General features: G+C 46.1%; 1 protein-coding gene across 2 annotated transcripts in view; it reads left to right on the top strand.

Annotated features, from left to right (window-relative positions):
* The window catches only part of GRB2 (growth factor receptor bound protein 2), a 260,087-nt gene that overhangs the window by 127,778 nt on the left and 119,362 nt on the right, over positions 1-12,947 (top strand). For both annotated transcript variants that reach the window (XM_078654511.1, XM_078654512.1), the window contains exon 3: positions 9,634-9,731. In XM_078654511.1, the coding sequence (XP_078510637.1) occupies positions 9,634-9,731 (98 nt within the window). The remainder of the gene's footprint in view (positions 1-9,633; positions 9,732-12,947) is intronic.

Here is a 12,947-nt window from a genome sequence, read left to right as displayed (position 1 = left end):
AAAAGCTTCCTCGAAGACAGACAACAAGGTGTCAAATTAGGCTCCTACAAATCTGTCTGCAGGAAGCTCACCAAGGGGGTGCCACAGGGCTCATGTTTAAGCCCCACGTTATTTAACGTATATGTGGCCCCCCTGGCAGAGATTATTAGATCTCACTGGTTCTCACCAATCTCTTACGCTGACGATACTCAGCTGCTTTTCCCCTTTCAAACAATTACACCTGCAGTCATGCAATCTTTCCAAGACGGTATGAGAGCGGTGGCAGGTTGGATGGCCCAGAACTTCCTCCAATGCAACGTGACCAAAACTGAGGTCATGTTGTTTGGAGGGGCCACCCTGCTCTGGTCCCCGGAATGGTGGCCACCTGAGCTTGGACCTGTCCCAGCGCCTAAACAAACCATCAAAAACCTGGGGGTACGCCTAGACCAAACTCTGATCATGAAAGATCACGTCAGTCAGGTTGCGGGAACGTGTTTCCGTACAATTGGTCTTCTACGGCGTATCTTCCCTTTCCTACCAAACATCCATAGGAAGACGCTGGTTCAGGCACTAGTCCTTGGACGGGCGGACTATTGTAATAGTCTACTCATTTCCGCCAACCAGGAACAACTTCGCAGACTGCAGGTGGTACAGAACACCGCGGCAAGACTTATCCTGAATGCTCCCCCCCGTACCCCTTCCCGCCCCCTCCTTTCCCACCTTCACTGGCTCCCAGTGCAACAGCGGGTTCAGTTTAAACTCTGCTGCATCATGCATAAATGTATCTACGGGTCTGGTCCCAAATATCTGAAAGATATTTTCTTTCCCTACTCTCCTGGATGCACTCTACGCTCTAGCAACATTATGTTGCTATATGTACCTAAAGTAAACAGAGCAAGACAGGGTGGCCGTGCCCCCTCCCTTAAAGGTCCAATGCTGTGGAATTCCCTCCCCCTCCAGCTAAGACAAACTTCTAACCTTCTCAATTTCAGGAAGAAACTGAAAACTTACCTATTCACACAGGATTAATTTAGCCTCCCCTCTACCTTTTCCGATTTATAGTTGCTGTTTAATTCACCCAGAAGCCACGCGCGGAGATACCCCTTCGGGGCTGATTCACGCGCGATACAAGACTATAAATAAATAAATAAATAAATAATCGTCAATCCAGCACGTGTAATCTATTCTGCAAGCCCTCTGATTCCCAGTGCATCTCTCTGTGCCCCTATTGATTATCCCAGGCAGTGTCCTCTTATCACTAGATTGAACGCCTCCCATTCCACAAGTGCTGTGCATGCCGTTCGCGTATTATTATAAAAATAGGTTTCGATTGCAGCACCAGTGGTTTCCTTATAGCAAGAGTCTTCTAGTATCAATGTGTTAAAACGGCATAGTGGGATCCGTGGGTGTACCACTGCATGGTTGAATGTGAACAACAGAGGGCCATTATCCGAGAGCATGCACCCCAAGTATTCCGTGTGGGTGACAGAGCGGCCCAGGTTGGGGGTGCATAAGAAGGTGTCTTAGCTTGGTGTACAATTGATGTATGGGAAACTAGTACGAGTAGTCTCTGCCCCCCACGTGTTGTGTTCTCCAAATGTCCACTAGTCCCAAGAGTCTCTCCCAATCTCAGAACCCTGCTGTCGTATGATGAGCCTGGGTGCCTGGCTATGGGGAATGGGAGCGGTCTAGTGCAGTATCAGCGACACAGTTAAAATCACCCCCCAGGAGCATGTTTGTCACTGCCATCTCAGCCATAGTGGCTGAAAGATCCCGGAGGAAGGAGACTTGGTCCCGATAAGGGGCGTACACATGGCCCAATATAACCTCGCGTCCGAACAGTTTACCCTGCAATAGTACATGTCTACCCTCTTTATCTATTAGTGTGTGTTGGGATTCGAAGGGTACTCCGGCTTGTACCCAAATTAACACTCTCCTGGCATATGCAGAGTATGAGGTTGCAAATATTTGCCCCCTCCATTTCATTTTCTGTGCCGTTTTCCCACTTCACTGATAGTTAGGTGTGTCTCCTGCAGCATGGCCATCTGAACTCCCCTCCTCCTTAAGTAACCGTGTAGATTATGCTGTCTCGCGGCAGAGCCTATCAGCTATGGTCTGACAAGCTCTTTCGGGGTTTCCGAGCAGCGGGTTCTTATCCTCCGGGCTGTTCCCCGAGTGGTGTCGTCCACCCTGTAGTGTATTAGGCAGGTTGGACTGTTGATTTTCAGGTTAGAATTTGGGCCGGAGCGACGGGCTCACACGTCCGACATCGGTGGCTTCCAAGCCACTCCCCAAGTGTGGGTTCTTCACATCAACTTGATTTAACTCTGAGGTACTCGCCTGGCCGTGAAAGCCTTTTCGACATCCATTTGTGGCCAGTCTGTCCAAATCCTGATTGGCAATACATCTGCAATGTAGTATGTTAACAATCAGGGAGGATTAGGGTCTCGCCATCTTTGTTGGAAAGTGATTATGCTCTAACCATGAGCATGCCATCACAGACTCTGACTGGTCTTTGGCTACTTTCGCAGGCTCTCTGAACACCAGGTCTGAAAAGCAGGCCAGAGTCGGTGTCATCTTTTAGACCACGAGTGGCATCTCCATCCAGAAATAGTCCAGCTGGTCTTTATCCTGTCTCTCGTAAGAATTATTTTCACTACTTTAAGAACGTGCAGTGCCCACAGTTCTATGTCCTTCGGTATCCATTGCTGGGAGCTTTGGGTAGTATATTTAATTTGAGGTGGAGTTTTCCACTTCACTACGCGTTCCCTTCTTTACCCTTGCTTCCTTGGGTCTTGAGGAAGATTTGCCATGACTTTGTCCCAAGCCACTATGATCTTCTGATCTTACAAAGAGTGTGTGGTTTGGGAACTGTCTGTTACACTCTGTGTCCCCCTCGCTCACTACCTTCTCTCCCTGTTGGCGAGGCCGGTACTGCACTCCAACCTCCAGAGCCTCTAACTGGCTGGAGACTGAACTGGGACACTTGAGCTCCTTCCAGCTGCCATTGGGGGTGGTTGACTTCATACTTTAGGTGTGTTGCTCGTCCATAAAATCTGTAAGGTACAGCCGTTTTGTCGCATGGTGTTCAAAGCAGAATGTGTATTCTCTGAGGGATGTCTTTTGGAGGTCCTCTGTTTTGTCTTGTCATTGGCCTACCAGGTTTGTGTAGTGGTCACTTTCAGACTAGATTGTGACCCTGCCAGCATGTGTCCAGGCCCTCGTCAGCAGCAGGTTGGACTACGGAAACGCCCTCTACGCAGGAGCCTCGGCCAAACTCCTGAGTCGGCTCCAACGCATCCAGAACGCCTCTGCGGGCCTGATCCTCGACATCCCTCGCCGCAGCCACATCACACCCCACCTGAGAGACCTGCACTGGCTCCTGGTCAACAAGAGGATAACCTTCAAGCTCCTCACCAACGCACACAAGGCACTCCACAACTCCGGACCAACGTACCTCAACAGACGACTCAGCTTCTACACCCCTACCCGCCAGCTCCGCTCCACCGACCTTGCCCTCGCCACAGTCCCCCCCGCTTACGAAGAGCGGCCTGTGGCTGCAGATCGTTCCCCCACCTCACCGCCAAGACCTGGAATACCCTCCCAATCCACCTACAGCAGACCCAAGATCTGCTGACCTTCAGAAAACTCCTCAAGACTTGGCTTTTAGAGCAGTAGCAGCATTCCCCACCCCAGCGCCTTGAGACCGTCACGGGTGAGTAGTGCGCTTTACAAATGATATGATTGATTGATTGTTTCCCAGACCGTCCCTGTTTAAATCCTCAATCGAGATCATATTTTTGAAGGAGATCTCTCATGTTTCCTCCTATACTTTCCTCTTCACTTTTGAGTTTGTGAAAGATCGACTCGGTTTCATGTGGCCATTACTTCAGCATGTCATGTCAGCAATTTGCAGGTGCAGCACACACCAAAGAAACTGGTTCAGAGGATTAAAGCAACTATCCTGTCTACTATGGTAACCCAATTCCAATCTGGGGCATTCTATTTCCCTTCCCACCTTTTTCCCTGAGGAGAAGAAATGTGTTGGCTGAACCCTCAGAGGCCGTTCAGTTATAACATCAAGTGGGTGAAGTAGATCAGCTCTTATGAGCAGCTCTTCATTATGCAGGTATCCTAAAAAGCAAGCTGGTCTACAAGTGGACCGTATCACCCTGGATCATTTTTTGTATCACAATGTGTTATATCCTTGCCCAGAAGGAACCACTAAAGGCATTCTGCTCTCATTCTACCAGAGGGAAACTTTCAACTTCCACACTTGCCAATGATGTCCCTGTGGCTGAGATTTGTAGTACGCAACATGGCCATCTCTCTACTTTTACATTGTATATTTCTTGTATTTTGTATTCTTTTTTGTTTTTGCCATTCTGTATATATTCGTGTATAGATATTATTGGTATATTAGCAACGTCTTTGCTATGTTTTCACTCTGTGCTGTCAATAAAAAATTCTAAAAAGGAAGGAGAAGTTCCTTTCTTTCAGTAATGGTCATTATTGTGGACACTCTATCTTCATGCTTATTCTTCATATCTACTTGAAGATTCTTCACCGATACCGGACACCTTACCACTCTGAAGGAAGGTCAAAGGCCTTCCATTTAATAAAGTTTCAAGTTAGTCTGTTGTGCTTCACTGCCACTGGTAAAATGAAAATGTCCTCATCTCTGCCACGAAGGGCAGAGAAATAAATGGATGGGTGGACATTGGTGCACCTTGATGGAATCAACGTCACCTACTGACGTAGGAGAGCTATGGAAAGTATTGGGAATCCAGTTTGGGAATATACATGTGGTGAGGAATGTGCTGGGTAGATGGAGTATTCATCAGAGAGATTATTACCGAAGGTACGCAACTTTTTCTTTTTTCATATTTACTTTGATTACAATCAAAACATATTTCTCGAAAATGATGTATAGCAAAAGTTGCTTTAAGTTCTTGAACACAGTTTGATATACATCACAAGGTTCCCATTTCTTCCATCCGCCACTAGCTTTATAAGCGCTTGTAGACTTTCCTATCGTCTTTACTTAGATTATACAACAAAACATGTTTACATAAATAAGTAAACTTTTCTGCTCCACTTAACAATAAGGCACAAACAATGTGGCCCTTTCTTTCCATTGATTAATTGGTTTAGCAGAATTATTTAAGAAAGACAGCTGTTGGAACATGCTGGTTCAACAAATACATTTATCAATGAGTGCTTAAACAACAAGCATTGGAAATGCAATAGGTCTCGCATTAGAAAAGTTGGAGTTATTGGTCTTGTAAATGACATATTTTATTTATTTGTTGGTTTTTAAAATTGCTAAATTGATGGCTTAGTCATTTACAATGCCAATAGTTATAACTTTCGCGAATGTGACACCTATAGCATTTGGAATGCAACACTTAGATGGCAGCTCTGGTCGTTAGGCCACATCTCTAGAGAGCAGGAGAGTGCAGCAGGGGAGAGAAGCACAGCAATGCAATAGGTCTCGCATTAGGAAAGTTTGAGCTATTGGTATTGTAAAGGACACATTTTTTATTTATGTGCTTGTTTTGAAAATAGCGAAATTAATAGCTTTGTTATTTACAATGCCAATAGTTTTATCTTTCGCAAATGTGACACCTATTGTAACACAATATGTGTTGTGAGGGTGAGTGAGGGTGAGGGGTTGAGGGTGAGTGAGGGTGAGGGGTTGAGGGTGAGTGAGGGTGAGTGGTTGAGGGTGAGTGAGGGTGAGTGGTTGAGGGTGAGGGGTTGAGGGTGAGTGAGGGTGAGGGGTTGAGGGTGAGGGGTTGAGGGTGAGGGTGAGTGAGGGTGAGGGGTTAAGGAAGAGTGAGGGTGAGTGAGGGTGAGGGGTTGAGGGTGAGTGAGGGTGAGTGAGGGTGAGTGAGGTTGAGGGTGAGTGAGGTTGAGGGTGAGTGAGGGTGAGTGAGGGTGAGGGGGTGAGTGAGGGTGAGGGGTTGAGGGTGAGTGAGGGTGAGGGGTTGAGGGTGAGTGAGGGTGAAGGTGAGGGGGTGAGGGTGAGTGAGGGTGAAGGTGAGGGGTTGAGGGTGAGGGTGAGTGAGGGTGAGGGGGTGAGGGTGAGTGAGGGTGAGGGGTTGAGGGTGAGGGGTTGAGGGTGAGGGGTTGAGGGTGAGTGAGTGAGGGTGAGGGGTTAAGGGTGAGTGAGGGTGAGTGTGAGTGTGGGTGAGGGTGAGTGAGGGTGAGTGAGGGTGAGGGGTTGAGGGTGAGTGAGGGTGAGGGTGAGTGAGGGTGAGGGGTTGAGGGTGAGTGAGGGTGAGGGTGAGTGAGGGTGAGTGAGGGTGAGGGGTTGAGGGTGAGTGAGGGTGAGGGGTTGAGGGTGAGGGGGTTGAGGGTGGGTGAGGGGTTGAGGGTGGGTGAGGGGTTGAGGGTGGGTGAGGGTGAGGGGTTGAGGGTGAGTGTGAGGGAGTGTGAGGGTGAGGGTTTGAGGGTGAGTGAGGGGGTGAGGGGTTGAGGGTGAGGGTGAGGGTTTGAGGGTTTGAGGGTGAGTGAGGGGGTGAGGGTGAGGGGTTGAGGGTGAGGGGGTGAGTGAGGGGTTGAGGGTGAGGGGTTGAGGGTGAGGGTGTGAGGGTGAGGGGTTGAGATGGATTCATATAAGGTTCCAAAGGCGAGGCCTATTGGCTATGCAAGTGCTTGTTTTATTATTACAGTTTTCTGTTTTATTTTTAGCAGTATTTGAATCACGAGTTAATTTCCCTGTAACTGTCTGACACGAACCTCGAACAATTATATGAGCTATGTGCATGTTGTACTATTTTGGAAATCTTGAAAAACTCAAATAACAGATTCAAACAAAAAAATCACTACATCGTTACGTGCTTCATGTGCAGATTTTGAACCCCACATCCTACTGCCTTGTGTCTATTGCGCGCGCTGTTCCAAGCTGTGCACGTCAGCCTCCTGAGACATTTGTGTACCAATGCGTGCCGTCATGGTTGTGTGACGTTTTCTCCGTGCATGCTGGGAATGTCACACACGCTCAGTATAATGTGCTTGAGTAGAGTGCGCTAAACATAGACAACCTTTCACTGCTCACACAGTTTATTATTGCAACAGAAGCTTATATGCAGGAACGCATTGAGGCAACTTTCAAGACTTAACTAGCTTTGAGGTGTGTTTCCTCTGCTTGTTTCATTGTGAAAATTATTTGACTTGTTAAAGTATGGCTTCAAATAAGTTATTTAATCATTAAACCAGTCCATTTCTCCAGATTCCTGGTAAACCACAGGTCAAATGGCAACTGTGATTTAGAGCATATGAGAACTGTATTATCGCAAATGATGGAAAAGATATCTCACCTGAAAGAAAAACAAGAAAGGAAACAAGACGGAGGGCATTGCTGTGGGGAGGGGGGGGGGGGGGGGGGGAGGAGAAATGCACACGGCGGGCAGGGGAGGGGGCGGAGCGGGGAGAGCGGCATGAGGGTGTGAAGCAGCCGGGGCCTTTGAAGTGAAGCTAAGCTTCACTTCAAAGGTGTGGGAGGAGTGCGGCTGAGGGAACAGACGGCGATTTGGTGATGTGCACGCGCTTTTTAGGTCAATGCGCTTGCGTATTGACCTAAAAGCCACGGGCACAGCACCAAATCGCCACAGTTAGGTAAACTTTGTTTAAAGCCCTATAGTCTCGCTTCTCTCAATGCGCATGCGCATTGATAGGTCACGAGACCTAAAAATAAAAAAAAGTCGTTCCGTAGAAGAAAGCAGAGGAAGCATAGACGCCAGTCAGTCAGATGGTAAAGAGGCTATGGTTTGTGATAAGGACAAATGCAGGATGGACAGGCTAAAATAAGGAGAACCACCCAAAAGAAAGTAAGCACATAAAAGTCGCAGTAAAGCCATCTAGTGGTTAGCAACTGGTGGGTCGCAAATCCCTGAATGCTCTCAGTAAGCCCACAATGCCTTTCGCAACTAGGCAGTTTGTGCTTTTGTGAGAGGTCAGACCTAACGACAAACTTTGTGAAAACGTTGAAAAATGAAGGGTTTATTTTAGAAGTTAGTGCAAGAAACTAAAATAAAGAAACATTCTTGTGGAAGTAGCAATGAGTTCGCAGAAACTCTTCTATTCCTTTAAATTGGCAAATGAGTCACAAGTTATTGTGGGAGAATGAAGATTTGGATAGTTACTCTTAAATGAAGCAGATGGAACTCAAGTTTTATAAATCTCTCTCTTAAAATGCTGATTTACTTTTTGTAATCTCTGGTTTTATCCTTATAGAATGGTGCTGGGAAGGGATGTTTGCTGTGCTGTCCTGTGTGGACTCGGGCGATGTTAGTGGATAGTCTAGTGTTGGTGTTTTGACATCAATGAACTAACCATTGTTTCAGGCTGGATATTGTGCTGCGCGTTTAGGTTGCAGACCACAGGTGCACTTGGTTGACTGACGTACATAGGGAGTGGTGTACCCAGAGCTCTGCAATCAGCAGGGATCCCTGTTAATGTGAGGATCAAACTGTGGTGAGTTTGTTGGACATGAGTGCAGTACACTTTGTTCTGGAAGGTTCGTGCGTTTCGTAAGCAGTGGATGCTCTCCATTAAATGTGGTCACTACATTTAGTGAGCACTAACTGCTCAATGTGGTGAATGAGTTGCTGCCTTGATTAAGCTGTTCGGTGCAATTACTAGTCGGAACATGGGACAAGAAAAGGGTGATCAATGAATGGATGTGTCAGGAGGTTGATCAAATAACTGTTCTAAGGTGGATGGAAAGCTATTTTTATTGAAAAATGGTAATTAACTTTAACTTTCATACATTTGATTTGCAGTGTTGTGGTTGTAAAGGGCATCTTTTAAGTTAGTGTTGTAAAGACTCTGTTAGAATAGCTTTAAAATGCATCAAATTGTTGGTGTTTTGAATCAGCAGATGATTCTAGATCAATACTTGAGATGAGTGATACATTGCCATACAGGATGTGGAATGCTGGGCTTGCTGATGTGGTAGTGCTGTAACGAGCATGAGATGAGAATAATATATGGGTGCTAAATGGTGTTCGTGGTGCACAGTTATTAGGATTTCAAACGTACTGTAGATTTTACGTAGGGTACGCAGCATGCATACAGCTAGAACTTGAGATGTTCATTACTTAAACCAGTGGGTGGTGTAATGTAGCTTGCTGAGAGCAGAAAATAGAATTTGTAGCACACATATGAAGCATTGGCAAGCAATGTGCGGGCAACAGTATGCAGATGGTGCAGTGCATTGGTGGGCAATGCATGATAAGTATTCTAGCAGGATATTTTATACCGTGTGAGACAGTATGTGGATGTGCAGTGAGCTGTTTAGGCAGTATGATAAGTGTATTCTGCACTGCCAGGCACCGTGCTGACAGAGCATGCACATCAGTCAGTATACCATGGCACAGTGCGCTAATGGCAATATGTGAAACTCATTGTAGGGTAATGGCATGACAGTACATAGTATGCACAATGCACTTATACAGTCCACTGGTGGAGGTTAGTCCACTAAAAACCATTGAAAGGTGTATCCTTAAGCCATTTGTTGAGCACGATACCGGTGCAGTGCATGGAAAGTACAGTGCACTCACACAAACATCATGTTGGATATGTAGTGCACGAAGTCCCTGTCATCACTGTGGAGTTGATGCTCATTATTCCTTTATTTTCCTGCAGGTTCTTAATGAGGAGTGTGACCAGAACTGGTTTAAAGCGGAGCTCAGTGGCAAAGATGGTTTTATCCCCAAGAACTACATAGAAATGAAACCACATCCGTGAGTATTAAAGGAAGATGTGACCCTCACAAGGAGTGCATGTATACTTAAATTCTCACAGAAAAATCCAGGTGTCAGTGACTTGTTTTCATTTTTATTACAATTCTGTTACCCTAATAAATTTGGTGCAAATCTCTGGCATATTTGCTTGACAAAACACCATAGAACCCGCTCAAACTATTTTTCATTAAAGGCTGTCATGTCTTCTTGTGTTTCTACTAATCAGAGCAGGGACAGTTAGGCATGGATTTCCGGGCCCTATCTAGTACACATGATTTAGGTCAGCATAGCAACCCACACATCTTTGTGGCATTTTCTTTGGGACTTAGAACAATCTGTGTTTACAAATCACTATCACAGTGCATCTCCTTGGTATTGTTAATTACCACTGGTGTCCCAGGGCCACATGGCTTGAATCCAATTGGATGATTGAGTTACTTCCTTTGTGCACGTAACTCTCGAAGCATAAAGCTGGCAGTCAGAGCTTTCTCCATAAGGGACAGAACGTTAAGAACTCTGTACCATCTGACACTAGTAATTGCACTTAATAAGCTCAGTGTCCTCTCTGTCTTATTATTAGAATAAAAATACTGGTATTTTATTTGCAATTGGGATTGTAGGCCCAATATACAAACCCATTTTGCAAGTGTAAACCCTGCAAAAAGCAAACTTAGAGAGCTTGTGGCAGCAAAATGACTCTTTCCAATTTACTAAACCCATTTTGTCAGGCGGAACAGCCTTTCCAGTTCCCATAATGTATTTTGCAATCCTTTCCGAATCTCAATTAAGGAGGTATGAAGGGGTAGTCCCCTCCTAATGGTGAGTTGTAATGGTGTTCCCCATCAGTCAATCGATCAATCAGTTAGTCAAATTGTACGGTGTGACTAATCACCTTAAGAGGGTATCCAGGTGGTGGAGGGTCATAAGAGTTGAGTAACTTAGTTGAGCAGCCAGGTCTTGGGTGCCTTCTAGAATTCCAGAAGAGAGGTGGAGGTTTGTAGCTGCAGGGAGAGGTTGTTACAATTTTTTGCCACAAGGTAGGAGTAGGAATGTCTTCCGCTGTTGCTTCGGTGGATGTGGGTGGTGTGGGCGAGTGAGGTGGACGCAGAACATAGTTGTCTGGTAGGTTGATGTAGGCTGGTCCTTGGTTGTGCAATGCTTTGTATGCTTGGATCAGCAGTTTGTATTGGCACCTCTTCTGTATAGGGAGTCAGAGGAGTTTGAGGTGAGAGCTAATGTGGGTCTGTTTGGGGAGGTCCAGGATGTCTGGCATCTGAGTTCTGTAGATCTAGAGTCTCTGCAGACATTTTGTGGTGATCCTTGCGTAGTGTGCGTTGCCATTGTCTACTCGACTGGTGACTAGGGCCTGAGTGACAGTATGTCTGGTGTTCAGGAGGAGCCATTTGAAGATTGTTTTTATAACATGTGAAGTGTGAGAAAGCAGGCGGATGAGACTTCTTTGATCTGGGACTTCATGGTCAGTTTGCTTTCCAGGATTATGCAGAGGTTTCTGGTGTGGTCGATTGCATTGAGTGATGGCCCTACTTCTGAAAACCACCAGGAGTTGTTCCAAGGGGTGGTATTGTTGCCGAAGATCAGCATTTCAGTTTTGTCCGTGTTGAGCTTCAGGCTGTTGTCCTTCATCCAGTCAGCAAAGCTCTCCATGCACTCATGGAAGTTGGTTCTCATGGTGGCAGGGTCTTCTGAAGATGAGAGTATGAGCTGGGTGTCATCCACATAGGATATGATATTTAGTCTGTGGGATGTGACTATGCTGGCCAATGGGCTCATGTCACAAAATAGTGCTCGGAGGTTGGAATTAAAGCCTACCGAGTAACAACACATGTAACGTTGGTGTCTCATGGGAGGTTACAAAACGATACAAGGCGTTACTAAGGAGGGACTAGTAAGCCTATTGACTAATGAAAAGTCACAGTTTACAAAGGAGAATGACACAAGCCAATGAAAAATATGGGCAGAGAGTGTTCAGAGCATCAAGTCCATACCTGAACACAGCATGCCTCGCAGAGGAGCGCATGCGATGCTCCGACTCGACCTAAACAAGCATCTGCAATGCAGTAGGATTTGCATTTATTCGAGTTTGAACTATTGGCATTGCAAATGACAGTGCCTTTTATTTATGATTTGGTTTCTAAAACCTAAATAAAAGGCATTGTCATTTACAATACAATAGCTTAAACTCCCGCAAATGCGAGACCTGTTACATTCCAGATGCTTGAAGGCATTTCTGAGTGCCCCCTTCTGTCTCCCACGGCCCCTGAAGAGCTCCCTGTTTGCTGCGAGTTAAATAAACAAGCCGGTCGTCCCAACTGCACACGAGAGACCCTCCTTTTCCTGTAGCAAGAGAAACTCATTAAAGAAAATAGTGCTTACAGCATAAAGAAGACGTACAGTTAAACAACTGAAGTAAAAGGGCCAGTCCTCATGGGAGGTTATAAATGAAGACAAGGAGAGACTGTCCAGCCTACTAACAAATCAGAAGCCAGCATTTACGAAGGACAATGACATAAGCTAATGACAAATATCGTTGGGGAGTGGGCGGGGCTTCAAGTACATACTCCAATACAGCATGGCTTGCAGAGCAGCGCTTGCACTGCCCAGGCTCTACCTAAAAAGCACAAAAGGAGTCACAGAAGTTAAGAGGCTCAAAAGGGGTCACAGAAGTAAACGCATAATCAGGTGAAAGCACAGAAGGGAAAACGAGGCACAAAGAGTAAAGAAAGCAACAATAGGTTACAGAATGAAAACGACAGAAACAAGCACAGGAAAGGGGAAACACAAGGCACTCGGCAGGGCTGGAGTCCCGCTGTTCAGGGGCCCGACAGAAGGAGAGAGACCTCATATCATTAGATTGCAACTGCACTTGCATACAATTTTCCAGTTGTCGACACCCCAAAGGAGATGGTAACCGATTCACAAATGGAGAATTGTTCTTAAACTCTCAATCAAGGTCTGTGTGTTGTTGGGCGAAACGGCACCCAGTATAACTCAAAGGTGTGAATGGGAGGCCCTGTAGTAGGTGCACGCCATCTTGCAGGGAACCAGATGCATATTTCCCCAGCCTATTGAATATCTGAGTCAGCAGCATGCAGGATGTTGTCATGTGGACATGGAATAAGGGCCACAACCTTAATGGAAATCTCTGGTTTGTGTTGGAATTTCCTGTGGTTTCTACTGTTCACCATGTAGTTTGCA

The sequence above is a fragment of the Lissotriton helveticus genome, chromosome 7 (genome assembly GCF_964261635.1).
Source record: "Lissotriton helveticus chromosome 7, aLisHel1.1, whole genome shotgun sequence".
Classification (NCBI taxonomy): Eukaryota; Metazoa; Chordata; class Amphibia; order Caudata; family Salamandridae; genus Lissotriton; species Lissotriton helveticus.
The sequence above is the reverse complement of the archived record's forward strand: the minus strand, read 5'-3'. Positions and strand labels throughout refer to the sequence as shown.